The sequence below is a fragment of the Sylvia atricapilla genome, chromosome 2, assembly GCF_009819655.1.
Source record: "Sylvia atricapilla isolate bSylAtr1 chromosome 2, bSylAtr1.pri, whole genome shotgun sequence".
In the NCBI taxonomy this organism is placed as follows: domain Eukaryota; kingdom Metazoa; phylum Chordata; class Aves; order Passeriformes; family Sylviidae; genus Sylvia; species Sylvia atricapilla.
The window spans coordinates 29,819,580-29,835,449 of NC_089141.1; the positions used below are offsets into that span (position 1 = coordinate 29,819,580).

General features: G+C 40.6%; 1 protein-coding gene across 2 annotated transcripts in view; it reads right to left on the reverse strand.

The window, feature by feature from the left end:
- Positions 1 to 15,870, reverse strand: part of TENM4 (teneurin transmembrane protein 4) — a 338,879-nt gene that overhangs the window by 112,661 nt on the left and 210,348 nt on the right. For both annotated transcript variants that reach the window (XM_066341254.1, XM_066341256.1), the window contains exon 12: positions 8,336 to 8,521. In XM_066341254.1, coding sequence (XP_066197351.1) covers positions 8,336 to 8,521 — 186 coding nt within the window. The remainder of the gene's footprint in view (positions 1 to 8,335; positions 8,522 to 15,870) is intronic.

Sequence of the window (15,870 nt, forward strand, 5' to 3'; positions counted from 1 at the left end):
TTAGCCAAGTAAAAAACCGTGTACTTTTAATGTTTCAGCTATTGCTAATCTTTCCAAAAGCAGCCATGCATAGCAAGAGACGATCTTTTATTCTCAGTATGTTGCTTAACCTGTTACCCACTGAAATACTCACTAAATATAATGCGTCTTTATTACTAGGCATAAAGGTGAGTCAAAAAAGCTACCTAGAGGAAAAATGACAGCTGCAGAAGACTTAGTTAAAAAACTGGGCCAATCAATGGTCAAATCAGTACTGAAGGCTCCTTTCCAGGGTCTGCAAGTTGATTTTTTCATCTGTTCTATGCCCTCAATGCTTATCTGCTACTTTTTATGCAACCTTCTCCAATAGACATTGAGATGAAAAGCAGGAGTTCTGGGGTTTTGAAACATGAAACACTGATATGTGGAACATTAACAGTAGGTTCTGATCACACTCCCTAGTGATGGCCCATATCTTCCTCTGAGGATGCCACCATGATTACTTCATAAGGGCACAATAAATGACTCTCTTTTCGTGATATAAGAAAGAGAATGTATGTTTTCCTCCTAATTTAAATAAAGTCAAGCATGTTTTTTTGGTGCTAAGCAGTTAGTTTTTAGAGAAAACTAACTACCACTGTACAATCAACTGATCCATAAAGAGGCATCCAAGGACAGCTACCAGTACACTGAAGATGGAAATATTTGAACTATGGACATTTCCTCATCATTAGTACTTGTCTGTTCAAACATTTTTCCTATTTGCAGTTGTTTCTGAATCTGCCTTTAATCCTCAAAGGGAAAAAAAAAAAGAAAAAAATTGAATTGTAAATTCACCCAGAGAAGCAAAGTCAATAGGGCAACCATGTTTCTTGTCACACCACATAAAGTCCTGTATAGCAAAGACTTAATTTTAACTGTTCATGGGGTCAGTATTTGAGCATATCTGCTCTTCATCCTCAACCTCTCACAGCTGTTATTTTTGATTGCTCAAAACCTGAAAAGAAGGATAATACTACTGAAAAAAATTGATTTGTTCAACCTGATTTTTTGGTTTGTTTAACCAGCAAACATATGATGCTTGTGTGGTGTCAACACTGTGTTGCTGTTACTGTCAAATCAGCCATGTAGAAAAATACTTAAGTCCAACTCAATCATACTTATTGTCAGATTGTTGTATTTAACCATATGCACGCTATTTCAATATTTTTCAAAGGCTAAGTGCATTATGGAACTGTCTGTTTCTATTAAAAATCCTGAAGTAATTTATCTCATTGTTCTGATTAATAAATAGCTGTGATTTTTTTTAAACAGCAGACGATCTCTGTTATCTAACAGTTCAATTCCTTTTTCTTCTTTGTTGAAGGAAGACCCAGGTTCTAGACTCGTGTTACACTTACGAACAGGAGCATAAGGCTGGATTTTGTTGTAGTGTACATTAATGCAGTATCACTAATCTCTACAGATTTTGTAGATTTACGCAACCAGAGGTTTTGGGATCATAACATTTTTGTATTAGGAAAAATCCCCAATATAATTAGTCAAAGCTCCCATGTAAGAGTTGGCAGTTGTGGATCAAATACATGAAGACTCCACACAGAAAGTGCACTCACCTGTGTTACAAAATGGACCACAAACATTTAATTAAAACACATCACTGTACAGCATTCCTGCTGTATTCACAGACACTTGTTTTTTCCTGACTTGCCTTACCTGAGTGGGAAGGGTGAGGATGAGAGATGATTTGGAGGGGAGGGCAGGGACAAGGGAATGGGTAGGAACACTGATACGATGTTAACACAGGGTCACAGCACTTACAGAGGTATTTCCTACCTAAATGACTGGAAAGTTCACCCTTCCAGACATTAGGGACCACTTTGGTGACAATGAGGAAGAGATGCAACCTCAACACAGCATGTTTACGGTGCATTTTTTGAAAAGAAACACAAAGACAATAGGAAAAATAGGAAGGAAGAGCATACCTTTCACTACCTTATCCAGATAGTGAGCTTGGGAGATAAAAGACAGGACATTTAAGGTAGGATTGAATAAGTGCATTGCGGCTTACTACGAGACTGTGCAGGTGCTAGAAAGGCAAAGGAGAGTTTGCTGTGACATGAAAAGAAAAACCTTGATTATGAGGAGAGAAAAAAGGAAGAAGGGTGGAGCACAGTGCTCCTCAGTCACATGGCTCGAGAAGGCTGTGTTAAGGCATTCAGTCATCTTTGCTCATTAAGATCAGAAAGAAAAACAGGAAAGTTCTATATATATATTTATGTGTTTATATATATATATATATATATCAGGATACTGCAATGCTCTGCTCATTTGCAAGTCTCCCTCCACTTTATTGACTGCTTTGCATTCATTAGGAAAGCAGAGGGATTTGAAAGTCTTCCACCTTACCTGATTGTCTTACATTTGTCCACACAAAAAGGCAGAGTTCTGTGACCTTACCAGACTGGTAGAGGCTTTTCCCTGGATCTTTCTAATGGTAATATACTGGATTTATGCAGCATTTTCTAGTCCCAGATCAAGTTACTTTACAAATATTAAATTAACCTCATGGTAACTCTACAAGTATTAATATATTCATTTCAAGGAGGGCTAAAGAAAAAGTAAAAAAGATAGTTATAGGTGTCATGGGAACAGTCATGTACCCAATTCCCATGGAATACTGATTTGAAAAGCCACCTTCTTATTGATTTTCTGGTGTCAAGCAGAAAGCTGGTGGCAAAGACATGTTCTGCCTTGGAGAGCCCTGATTCATGCCAGCAGGCGGCACTCTCTGTCCTAACACCAGCTGGTCTTTATTAATGAGAGAGGCTCTGCGTCGTGCATTTCTCTATTTCAATACCTACTTAAACATTATTTCTCTTGTTCTCTTGCCTGCTCACTGCAATCTCAGCCTCAGCTGTGTCCTGGTACTTTTTGAAGAAGATTTTGTTTCAGGTTTGTTCAGGGAGACTGTCCACGTGGCCCTTGCAGGAATTATTTTTCCAACCTGTGAATGTAATGGATCTGTAAAGGAACTATTGTCAGTAAGTGGAGAGGGCTGGGAGAGCTCATCTAGTGTGGGGCAGTTGTGAGGCTTGGCAAAGAGGTGAATTAATAATTTTGATGTGGTGGGAGCAATGCAGGAAGCACAGCATTACCATCTGCTTGGATGGTGGCTGAAGCCTAGGAATGTGTCTCTTGGATTTTGACATCCATAGCTGCCCAGCCTGTTAACTCAGGCAGTCACTGTGCAGCTGATGGCAGTGGAGGCAGCTGCCAATGCCAACCGTGTGTCACTTACGTATCAATGCTTTCTTGTAATTTGAAAAATAATGCAGCTTCCTACAGGAGTAGCAGGAATCCTTCTTTTCTAAACCCATACAGGCTATACTTCTGGCATTAAAATATAAACTTAGTCCCTACAGACACTCCTTTGGAAACCCTGTGGGCATATGGGGACATGCTGAGAAATTATGCAGGAGTTTAAAAGAAAAGCTACTTTTTTAAGGTGTCCTCTGCACCACCACACTCAGCTCCATGTCACCACTCTACTCCCCGGAAGCCACTTCAGAACTGCCATGGGAGGAGCTCCCAGGGCTATTTTTTAGTGTGAAAGCCCCCCTGTTTTACTAGTCTGAGCTAATTTGGTTTGCTTTGCTACAGTGATAATGAGTACTTCTCCTGGCTCACAGAGAGGGAGGGAACAAAGAGAGAAGTGAGAGATGCCGCAGGCAGGTCCTTGAGAAGGACTTGTTTCCCACTACACTCTCCTTCTTCATTTCCCAAATATTCTTTTTTCCGTTATCTTTCCTATGCGATGAAGTGGACAGAGCCTCAAGGAAATCACTGGAGTTAAACTGAGATCACACAAATGTAAAGGAGAGGAGAGAGTAAATATCCATTGCTGAAACAGGGACAGCATAGGAAGTTCATGCTACAGGGTCAGGGAAAGCACTGTCCTTGAAGATCATCTGTGCTTAATATTTACTGGCAAATATGCTGCCAAACTATTTAAGGCCAAATTGCCTTCAGATTGATTCAAGATCATGTCAGAACAAAGCAGCAAGTGTCTGGTCTTCTCTTGCTCAAAGGTGCCCACCTCAACGAGGCAGGGTGAGTGCCAGAGGGTCACACAGAACTCAGCTTCTGCTGTGGATACACTTGAGCAGTGACTGTTGGGGAGAGGGTAGAATCACAGAATCATTAAAGTTGGAAAAGACCTCTAAGATCATCAAGCGCAACCACTAACCCAGTACTTCCAGGTCCACCACTAAAACCTGTCCCAAAGCACTACATTTATAAGATAGGAAGAACCTTCTTCAGACACTGGTAAGCTTACTTTTGTCTTGGGCCATGCAGAGACTGAGTTGCTTTATGGATTCAAAGGGGACAAGTGATGTTATAAAGCCAGGGTAAAGAGACCAGAATCCACGTGTAAAGTGCCTTGTCTGTATTCCAGCTGCTCCAGCAGAAATGGAGAGGCACTGATTACAACCTCAGCTATTCAGAACACATGTGATTATTTATGCAAGAAGACTGATGAAAGGCAAACTTAAAGGGGCAGATTTCTCAAAAATCAGCGTTTTTCTATGTAAAACAAACCCCAGGCCGATGGTGCCGTAAGCAGAAGCTAGCGTGGGACAGGCTGTCTGCCTGTCTGTCTGGGCATTGTTATTGCATACATCACCCATGCGTGCCAGGACCAGATTCCTGAAAGGAGTTAAACATGTAGCTTTTGCAGAGATCAATTGGGATTAGGCACTGAGGTGCTTTGAAATCCTGCTAGGTAGGCTATGGAGTGTTTGGAGAGCTAGCTGCTGGTCCCTCAGGTCTCCAGAGACTGTAATATTTAGCTGCAGCAACTGAACTTCAAGAGGTGGCTTTGGTCTTGTGTCCAGCCTCTTCAAGGATAGTGAATATCCTGATTCCACCACGCAGGGAAACCCTCTCTGAAATTATTTTTCTAAATAACCCTGTATGAATCATATAAGCTGGAGAGGGAGTTTTCACAAGGGCTTGTAATCATAGGACAGGGGAGAACAGCCTTAAGCTGAAGGAGGACAGGTTCAGATTGGGTATTAGGAAGAAATTTTTTACTCTAAGGTGGTGAGGCACTGGCACACATTGCCCAGAGAAAACTGTGGATGCCTCATCCCTGTAAGTGCTCAAGACAACTTTGAATGGGGCTTGGAGCAACCTAGTCAAGTGAAAGGTTCCCTATCCATGTCAGCAGGGTTGGAACTAGATGATCTTAAAGGTCACAAAAGGTTCTGTGATTCTATGATTCTTTATTAAACCCATGAAATTTTCTGTGCTGCTTCCTATGAGGCAAACCATGAGAACTACAGAGCTGAGCTGCAATTTGGCCTTTCAGAGCCACAGTAAGAGGCTTTATTTTACCTGTAAACTCAATGCTCCTAAAACCCACCATGCTTCTTGGATGTGGTTTGGGTAAGAACAGAACAAACTTGAATTGTTGCAATGTCTCTAACTAGGGATGAAATTGGAACATGCTGGAAAACCCATCATGGGAGTCTGACACTGACGTTTGTGTTGTGGTGTGTTTTGTTTCTTTCAGAAACTGACCGAACCCTTCTGCTGGATTTCAGGATTCCTGCAGTTAGATAATCAATTTTATGCTCTACTCTCCTGCACTAAGTTTGCTGAATTGAGATGATGAATGCAAGCTTCTGCATCAATTTCCTAGTTGGGAATTAACTGGGGTTACTCTAATGAAATCTCTGAATGTGAGCAATCAAGATAGTACATTCAGCGACACAACTCTTTGTAGGAGCACACAAAATTAATCCACCGGGATCAGAGTACCTTGAACACCATAAGAAAGAACCTCCTGTGACTTACAAAACAAAAGGATGTCTTACTCTCACACATGCTCGACAGGAAATGGAAGAAGTGTCCCTTACTGGTATTGTCCATTCCTACCATGTCACCTGCACACACGGCAATACTGGTAAAGCATCACTTCAGCAATGGGGTTTTATGCTTGCCAGCGCTAAAGCAAACCGGGCCATGACACACACATACACGGAGTTACCATCAACAGAACAATTTGCCATGCAGGGAAATTACACAAGGATGAGGGGAATGCTCTCCACATACTTAATGTAATTCCAAGTCAATGTCCTTTCATTTGTGCCAACATAACTAGCTTATTACTCCTGCTAAAGCCATTCAATTTTCTTGGGTATTTACAACCTCGCCAAATCTCCTTTACATTCTACACATTTACCAGTGAAATATTCTGTAGGAAATAGTGTTTACAACTTCAGATGCAGGAAACTATGTACAAATTTGTTGCTAAATCACCATCCAAGGAGATGAGGAGGGGGGGAAAGTGAAAAGAAACAGAGTTGCTCAGGCACTCTGAGTATCAAAGAATGATTCCTAAACCAAGGCAGGGCTGCAACAGGAAGGTAGCAGCACACAAAATGAGAGTGTGCACCAATAAAATCTCAATGCTGACTGCATTGCAGTGCTGACCTTCCCCATGATAACACTTACACTTAGAGTGAGAAATACTACAAATGAATTTAATTACCACAAAAGGTAAAAGCTTGTTGTTTAAAAACGGTCCAGGCATATCAGCTGTGTGGAGAATTATCATATACTGCAATAATGGCATTTTGGTTTTACAGCAGAACTAATAAAATGACACTAAGGGGATGAATCAGGCTTTTTTTCCCCTGCATAAATAAGTTTCATATAAAACTGTCCCCTGGATTTGGAGCCTTTTGCTGAATTTTTTTTTAAACTCTTTCACGAATCTGTGTTGCTTTCCCAATCAAACTCCTTGAATAAAAGGCAATAAAAAATATTATAGAAAGAGAGGATTTCAATTAACACAGGACTGCTCTCTTTTCATTTTAAAGCAATTTAAGAAAGGTGAGTTTTTCAATCCCTTTCTCAAGAAAAGAAATGAAAGCTGCTAGGGACATCGACAAGAAGGCAGAATGCAATGTCTAATGAGACAGAGGAAGTTTTAAAAGCTAGATATTTTTCCCTAGATATTAGGGGGAGGCATGTGGAGACCATAATGTGATAGGGTGACATTAGCATAAATAAATGATAAGTAGAATTGAGCCACAGATATGGTTTGTACCATTATCCTAATGCTGAAATTAAAATACTGAGATCAGGCTTCATTTCCTGCCTTTGCGTGTGCAAATGCACCTGGTGTTCAAGCAAGGGAAGTGATGCCTCATGCAACTAAGCTGCTAATCCACACAATAACCATGCTGATATTTGCCCAGGTATTGCTGCTGGTTAGTCTTGATGAAATTTGGTTTTTAGTTATCATGACATAATGAAAGTAATATAGAGGTAAATTTTCTTGTCTTTAAAAGAAGCTGATAAAAATAAAATGACTGGAGGAGAATTTTCATTCTGGAACAATTCTTCTAAAGTCAACTGAAATTTTTCAGGTCCACACAGGCATTATTGAGAAGAGAACTGGATTCACTAATTTAGTTTTCTATTAATATACAATAAAAGGTACCTGGGGAGTTTAGGGTTACCGATCTTATAGCATGACTACTGATGTGGAACTGAAGAGGCTGAATGCATGACAATCAGAAAGAAGGAAGAAGGGAAAATGCATTAAGTGGTTAAGTGAGAAAAGGAAAAAGGTGAAGCCAAGGCAGTTCATTAATGATGCTGCAAATTGCTTAATATGAGAACTGAACCTCTTTGCATGATTTAGGGCATATTATTGGCTTCTTATTAATAATAACATCAATAACGAGAGACATGAAGAAGAGAGCTCATGAGTAGTACCAGTGCATGAGGAATACAGAAGCAAAGTTAGAGGGAAGTGAAATGGTTAGAAAGGTAGCCAAACAGACAAGGGATAAGCAAGACGGAGCTAAATACCAGCCAGAAATCATCTGACTGCAGTTTCCCCTTTCATACTGGCAAGCAAAGTGACAGTGCAAATGATGTAGCAAAAAAAAGGAAAGAAAACTTAAAAATCAGATGCATGTTTCTAAAAATGCTGTCCCCATAGTGCAGAGGAGTCTTGGAGGCCAGAGAAAGACCTCTCAAGAGAGGTAAAGTGGGATGTTTTCAAAAAAAGCCTCTAGCTGACATTTAAGGCTTGTCAAACACCACATAGGTGTACTTCATGTCTGATAATAAAATATATATATAGCCATGTTACCAACAAATGAAAGGACATTTTGTCTTGTTCCCACATGAAAATGTATGATATCAGAATTTGAAACCCAAGATCAAAGGTGCTCATGCTACACTAAGTCACACATATTCAATTAAGCATGCGCCTTTTCTCCTCCCTAATCATCAATTACTCTCTTAAAAGGAGTCGTGTTTTCTTTCTCCCTACCAATGGTGCAGTGCTCTCCGTTCCAGCCCGGGCTGCATTCACACTTGCCGTCCCGGCAGGTCCCGTGCTCATTGCAGCGTGGGTGACACGCCCGCTGATCACAGGCAGTGCCCATCCAGCCCTCCTCGCAGCGGCAGGTGCCCCCGACACAAACGCCGTGTCCTCCGCAGTCCGCTGCACAAATCTCTGTGGGAGAGAGGACAACAGAGAGGAGGGGATATGGGTGGAGAGAGAGAAGGGAAAGGGGGAAAATCCAGAGTGTTATTGTTAAGAAAAAGCAGATACACTTCACTACCTCTCCTTACGGGGCAATGAAAGGAATTCCTAGAGCTCATAACACTAATCCTCCCTGACAATAAGAACCTAATAAGTATATTACAAAAAAGAGATGGACGTGGATTGCAAGGCTCTGCTGTGATTGATCCTCCTATTTGCTTTCTAATTCTCTTGCACTCCTCAAGCTTTTGTGATGCTCAAATCCAAAAGGGAAGGCTCTTCCAATAAGCAGAACGGAAGTCACATTTAATTAAAATCTGGTTAAGTGTGGAAACAATGTGCTGATAAACTACTGATGCTGAAGTTAAGTGCTGGCAAGGCCTGTTTATGACGTCTTAAACCATGGTTCTGAGGATGGGATTCATTAAAATGCTTCTTATCTCTTTAAAATTAGGAAAAAGTATTTCTATTTCTACTAAATCTGCACATCTTCTATGTCCCTATTCTCCTACTACCCCATTAAAAAGCCCCTCTCAGACATTCAGAGGTATAACCCTATCTTTTGTGAGCCACATGCACTGGAACTGATAGGATGGTGCCTGTTCCCAAGTCTTATCAGAGTTAATGGAAGCACAGTCATAGCTAGATATTTTGGTACTTACCTCCAAAAAGCAAAGAGCTAAAGGACCTTGCCTTTTCAGGGATGATGGCCTTCCCAAACCTCCCTGAGCCCCAGTAGGCCTGAGGACACAAGCATAATATTTTTGCTCAGCACTAGACTTCTGTCTAAAACCTGGCATAGCCTTGGCATGAATTTGGGAGACCTGTTTTTATCTACACTGTATTTGTCTGGAAAAACAGAGACTTGGTGGACAAGAGATACCCATGAATCAGGTGTTAAAGTGCCTGTTAACACCATTACTATACAGGAAAAAAAGCAAAGTCCAAACACTGATGCAGTGTAGCACTGCAGATGAGATGAAATGAATCAATTTCTTCTCCAGACTCATTACTTGGCTGGTACTTTACATCTCTCATAAGCCACCCTGACTACACTCTCCCTTCCTCAACTGAAGGAGAGGCAATTCACAGCATTTCAGCCTATGAGGTTTTCTCTCTGACTTTTGCCTGGGGCTTCTAAATTCCCAAATGTTTTGACCTCAGGCTTTTTGCTTCACTGAGCCATTTTGTAGATAAGGACGCAGTTCCTTTTGGGGACACGGAGATGTGAACAGAAATGCTGAGCAAGGCTGGGCTGGAAGCACAGAAAGGGGTACCAGGGTACTCTACAGTGCACATTTTTTCTCTATGTCACTGGCTGCAGATAAAATATTCAAAACTTCTCAGCCTGCATTAACATTACACCTGACTGAAATTCAGAAGTACTTAAGTTGCTTTTAGTCTTTGAATACCCCATTTACAGGACATTTTGGGCTGTTCAAGAACTTTTGATATGGTCCTGATATAGGGCAGGAACATCCACTTCAGCTCCAGGAGTAAAGTGGTGCACCACAGCAGAGAGGTCTTCAGCCCCTTAAGAAACAGACTTATGATGAAAAGGATCAGAGAGTTCTTTGGACAACAGTAATGCCTTGCATATCTAGAAAATACCTAATTTTTCAAATGTGACATGAGAACAATATCTAGCTCTTGCTTCCCAAAAAAGCTCAGGATAGCACAAACTTTCCAGTTTCCAGTAAACCTCCTTTTACTGCAGCATCATGGATGTCTCAAAACCCCCTCAAACACTTAGTCCTATATGCTTAAGTCTCTTAGTAAAGACCTCTGGAGTTCAAATGAGCTTAAGACACTCAGGAACTTGTCTGCATCATTTATAACCAAACTGGCAAAAGTACTTGGGCATCTTGGGTACTTAAACAGCATGTGCACACACCACTTGCTGTTGAGATGTAACAGAATCTAATGTAGGATTTATTGGAAGCAAGTAGAAATCACACTACCAAAGAATAAAGGCATGGCTGAGGAAGGGCTCGAGTTGCTATCAGAAGTTTTCACTTTGCATCTGGTATTGAGACACGGATTTTCACAGCTCCGAGCTGTGAGGGAGGTAATATCATACTACAATACCCGATAAGAGCATAAGGGATGGGCAATTATTGACTTGCTGAAGAGCTGGAGCCCAGATGTGAGTTTTCTACTTTCTTCCTCAACTGCCAGACAGCACTGCAGTGGAGTGTGGGCTGGTAAGGGTGGTGATGAACACATAGGACACGCAAGTTGGTTGATATAGCAGTAAAGATATACTAAAAAAAAAAAAAAAAGTAAATTTGGTTCTCCTTGGCTGACCTGATAAACAAAGTCTGGGGAAGGATAAAGGAAACAGCAGATAAAAAATCAAAAGCTAGATTCTTGCTGCAAAAATTTCAGCAAGTTGAGAAGAAATACCTTGAGAAAGCACAAAATCTGAGAGTATTTAGTCCAAACTCAAAAAATTATTGTTGTAGCCTCTGGTGCTTTCCAGCACTCTTTTACCATACAGCTACTCTAGTTCAACTGCAATCCCTTCTCTGGTTATTAGTTTACATTCTTTATTCATAAGCGCTGAACTTTGATCTCAGAATATCAAATCAGATGTAATTTTTCTTGTTCCCGATTTACCAAGCAATCCAGAGGATGCCAGATGGGTCACTTCACACCTTCATTATACCCTGTTTTCCCTCTTTGTAAAAAGCCCTTCTTTGTATCTAGTCTAAATCTACCCTCTTTGAGTTAAAAACTATTATCCTTTGTCTTATCACTACAGGCTCTATTAAAATATCTGTCCCCATATCTTGCTTGTAAGACCCTTTTAAGTAGTAAAAAGGCCCAAATAAATTCTCCCCAGAGCCTTCTGTCCCCCAGGCTGAACAACCCAAACTGTCTCGGTCTGTCCCCACAGCAGAGGTGCCTCAGTCCTCTCATTATCTTTGTGGCTTCCTCTAGACTTGCTCAAACAGATCCACATCCTTCTTGTGCTGGAGACCCCCACAACTGGGTCCCAGAGCTGGATGTAGCACTCCAGGTGTGGTCTCACAAGAGTAGACGGGCAAAATCCCCTCCTTTGCCCTGCTGGCCCCACTGCTTTGGATGCAGCCCAGGGCACTACTGATTTTCCTGGGCTGTGCGAGCACACTACCAGATCATGTCCAGCTTTTCATCTACCCCCAAGTCCTTCTCCTCAGGGCTGCTCTCAATCCCTCAACCTCAAACCTGCATGGGTACTGAGGGTCCCCTGACTCAGCTGCAGCACCTTTCAGATAAAGTAATCAAGGCATAAAGAAGGAAAGTGATGGATCCACAGGTAAATGTGAACTCTGAGACAGGCACATGAACTCCTTTATGCTCCAATATGCAGTCTTGCATGCTATAGGTAAGATGGAAACATCAGATGTCTACAGATTGGTGGTGGAGGAAAAAAAATCCAGAGATAATAGGAACAGTGACAGTCAGAAGCCTTCCTGGAGTTATTTATAAGTGTCAAACCAGGATAATGGAGTGCATTAAAAAATGGTGAAGAGAGAAGAAAAATCATGTTTTGAAAAGCAGAGTCTCTGTGCAGTCATTCCTATGAAAAAGGATGGAAAACCCCCTGGGACATTTACATCTTGACTGAAACATTTCTCAGACAACATGCTGCCAAGGAACAGTCTTGCACACATGGGCCAGGGATATGCACAGCATGGTATAAACAAATAGATCTTAGGCTAACCCAGAATGGGAATGCTGGGAACATTTTGTGTTTCATCTCCCACCCAGCTGAGACCCCAGCCAAACCTCCACCCATGCACACAAAAGCATGCAGGTTCCAGGTTATGAATGTGTAATTCATATATAATGGATATATAAGGTGGTTTGGATTCCCAGGCCCCAAGAGCTGTAATAGAGACTCTCAGCTGTGAAAAATACTTGTGAGGCAAACTAATTATGACAGTCTCCCTAAAATGTAGTTTAATTTTTTCTGACAGAAAACCAGGAGCTAGGAACTCTCAAAACTACATCTTCCATTTAGCTGCCAGTTTAAAGATAGGTGGGTACCCTACAATTTAAATAACCTTACAACACACAACCTGCTACATGCCCTGGTTCTTTACAACACAGCTCTTAAATGCTCACAGGTTTCTAATGGGTGATTAAATAGTCAGACTAGCTTTTACTTTTCTGGTGGCACTCAAAGAAATGATCAAAATGGATTTCAGATTAAGCTTCCACTTAAATACATGTCTTTTTGGACAGAATAAGACAGCTAAGGCTGTTTTACAGAAAGGGGCAGGTGAATAGTTTCTTTGTCATTCAGTCCCAGGGACAGAATTTGTCACCTCTGTTCTTATTACAAGCTGCATTTTTTTGGTACATTTCCCAATTCTGTTGTTAAAATTAAAGGACATGATTAGCTACCATCTGAGCTGCATGAGCAAATGAGGAAGAAAGCTTTTAATTCTCCTATTACATTATTCACAGACTGGCCAGCTGCACTATATTGCTCCTGCCTATTTAAGCTTAGTTAGAACACTCTGCCTGTGCATAAAAGACCTGCCTGTTAAATATTTTTACACCAGCTGTTCCCCAAAGGTGACTAAATATTTCCTTTCATCTTTAATCTCATCCAGTGTTTGTATGAAGAGCTTAGCCACTCCTTATCCTTTCCTAGAGGTGCACTGTGTTTTACCTCATCTCAGAGTGCAGCTCTCAAAGCTGTTTGTAGTTCCTTGAAGAGAGGGGATCCTATGAGTAAATCTGGTACCCAATTCTAAGAGCAAATATGAGGGTTAATGTTCTGAAACAGCACAATCAAGCCAAGCACCTCTGTGAGAATCACCTGGACTTGGAGCATTACCTTGTATTTTGCTCCCTGATGTTTGTACTCACCACAGGACACTGATGGAGGGTAACTGATTAATGGATGCAGACTTTTTTCAAGGAATCAAGTTCGTATCAATGTTCCCATCTGGGGTTTTGTCACGTTATTGACTTGGAGTGATGTCTTGCATTGCCTGAGTCTCACCTTATGCTATGTCAGTCTTACCTGAAGAACTGAACTGAGCTTAATTGCCTTCTGTGGGTCAAGAAAGGAAAGAGAGCTCCAGAGCATGATTCACTTGAAATCTCTTTCAGTGAGGATTTCTGGAGCAGACAGTGCCCAAGGCATTGTTGAGCTTGGAGTAGTTCATCCAGAGGTCTTAGGTTATCATAAACATTATTCTTAGGAAAGGATAATGCTATTCCAATAGGATTCTGCTTATTTTTCATGGCAATAATAAAAAAAGAAATTACTTATCTTCAGTTCCAGGACCTGCTCATCCCCACCAGAAACCAGCCCATTACCGGGGCTCAGAGCAACCTGGTCTAATGGAAGGTGTCTCTGTCCATGGCAGGGGGGTGGGAACCAACTGACCTTTAAAGTCTCTTCCAACTCAAACTATTTTGTGATTCTATGACTCCAGATTCAATTGCCTGCTGGCTAATTTTTAGACATTATTTTTCTTTTTCTCATTATCTTCTCACGATTAGGGGAGGTACTTCCCTCTGGTCTATTAAAACTGCCTCATAATTTCTCAAGGCTCTCTTAAAAATCCTAATCCATCTTGAATCTTACCCAAAATTCTGACAGTGGCTGCTGACATGCTTTAACTTCTCCACAGTGTGGTGACGAAAACTGTAATGTAATTTTATTCTGTCTCCATCAGCATGTCTCTCTGTTGTTCACTTAAAGTTTAAGAATCTCAACTATCTGAGGCCAAGATTACCCTTTTTGTTCTCCATTTGCACTGTGCCAGGTATAACAAGGTCACAGTCCATTAACAGCACTTCAGAAGTTAGAATACTAAAGCAATTACTCATACTAATAAAAAACCTGTACCTGCTTCTTTCTCTCTCTCTATTTTTTTTTTTTGCATATCCTGCTAAAAACTGACATAAATCTGTCCCCTTAAGAACAAAAAGTCTGTATGTTGCCTTTGATATTTCATAAGAAAAGTGGGAAAAGGAATCTATCAAACACTAACCCACCAGTGCAGTGCTTTGTTCATGGCCCTTTTTAATTAATGGAACAGACACAGGAGCCTCCAACACAGGAAACAGCATCATTCAGAATTTCATATTGTTTTCGCATTACATTAAAGAGTGGAGTTGGGAAAGGGATAATGATGTTAATTTGTGCTTCATTTCTAGCAAATCCATTTTTACATGTTTACCCCTATTCTCCACATATCCTCAAATTGGCTTGACAACAGTTTAAAGCTTTCCAGCTTAGAGAAGAGCAACACAGATGAAAATTTTTCTTTAGCATTCATGTGATGCAGAATCAGAGATTTAGCTGCTTCTGACCTGTCTGCTAAATCCTTTAATAAATATGGATTTAGTGCTAAAATATAAGATCAGGTGAAATTGCTCAGAGCTTCCTGAAAACTGGGTCACTTCCACTGACCTTCAAGATATTAATAGAAAATTTAATAATTAAAAATCTGCCTAAACTTGGATTTCCCCATTTCAAGTTGGCTCATTTGAGGCCATTTCCAGCCTCAGACAGTTTTTTTTTTCCAGAAAAGCACAGGAGAGAGGCACTGCACAGAGCTAAAAGGCTGAGTTTGGTGAGGAGCTAAGTCTTGTTTTCACGAGCTGCTTTAGAAGGTAATTTATGGGGAATATCTGGGAAAAGCAAGAAATACAAAGATATAGATGAAAAAACCAGAAGGTGCGTGATCAGCATGATTTAGATAGCAGCAAAGTGCTAAAGACAGTCTTCATAATGAAACACATTTTGCAGTTTTATGAAACTCTCATTCCTGTGATTTGATAACTCTGTAGTGACATGAACTCCTCTGCTGTTACTGAAGAAGACATTAAGCACATTAGCTTTTAAAATTGTTCTTTTTACAAATGTTATAAGGAAAGGATCAAACTAGAGAGCAAGAAAAAGCCTGAAAGAAGAGGTGTGGATTTTCTGTCACTGCCAGCAGCAGATCTGTAGTGTGAAATCCTCTGAAAGCCATCCTGGTTCAGTAGCAAACAGGGAATGATTGTGTAAGTTCTGTCCATGTCATTAATCGAGCGACATATTTTTACCTTCAGAGATTATGTACTGAAGGCAATGTCTGCATAATTTAAGGCCTTTAAACAAATAATCTGTTTATCTATTTTTAAAGCATACACAAAATATGTAAATATTACTAATGTAGAAATAATAATAATTATTATTGTTTACATCTATAAATATAAAACCTGTCTTTTTATGACTGCAATTAAACTTCTGGTACTGAGATGACTCTCTGCTCCACTCAAAGGCCTCAATGTGTTTGACACAGCTCAGAAATATGAATGTA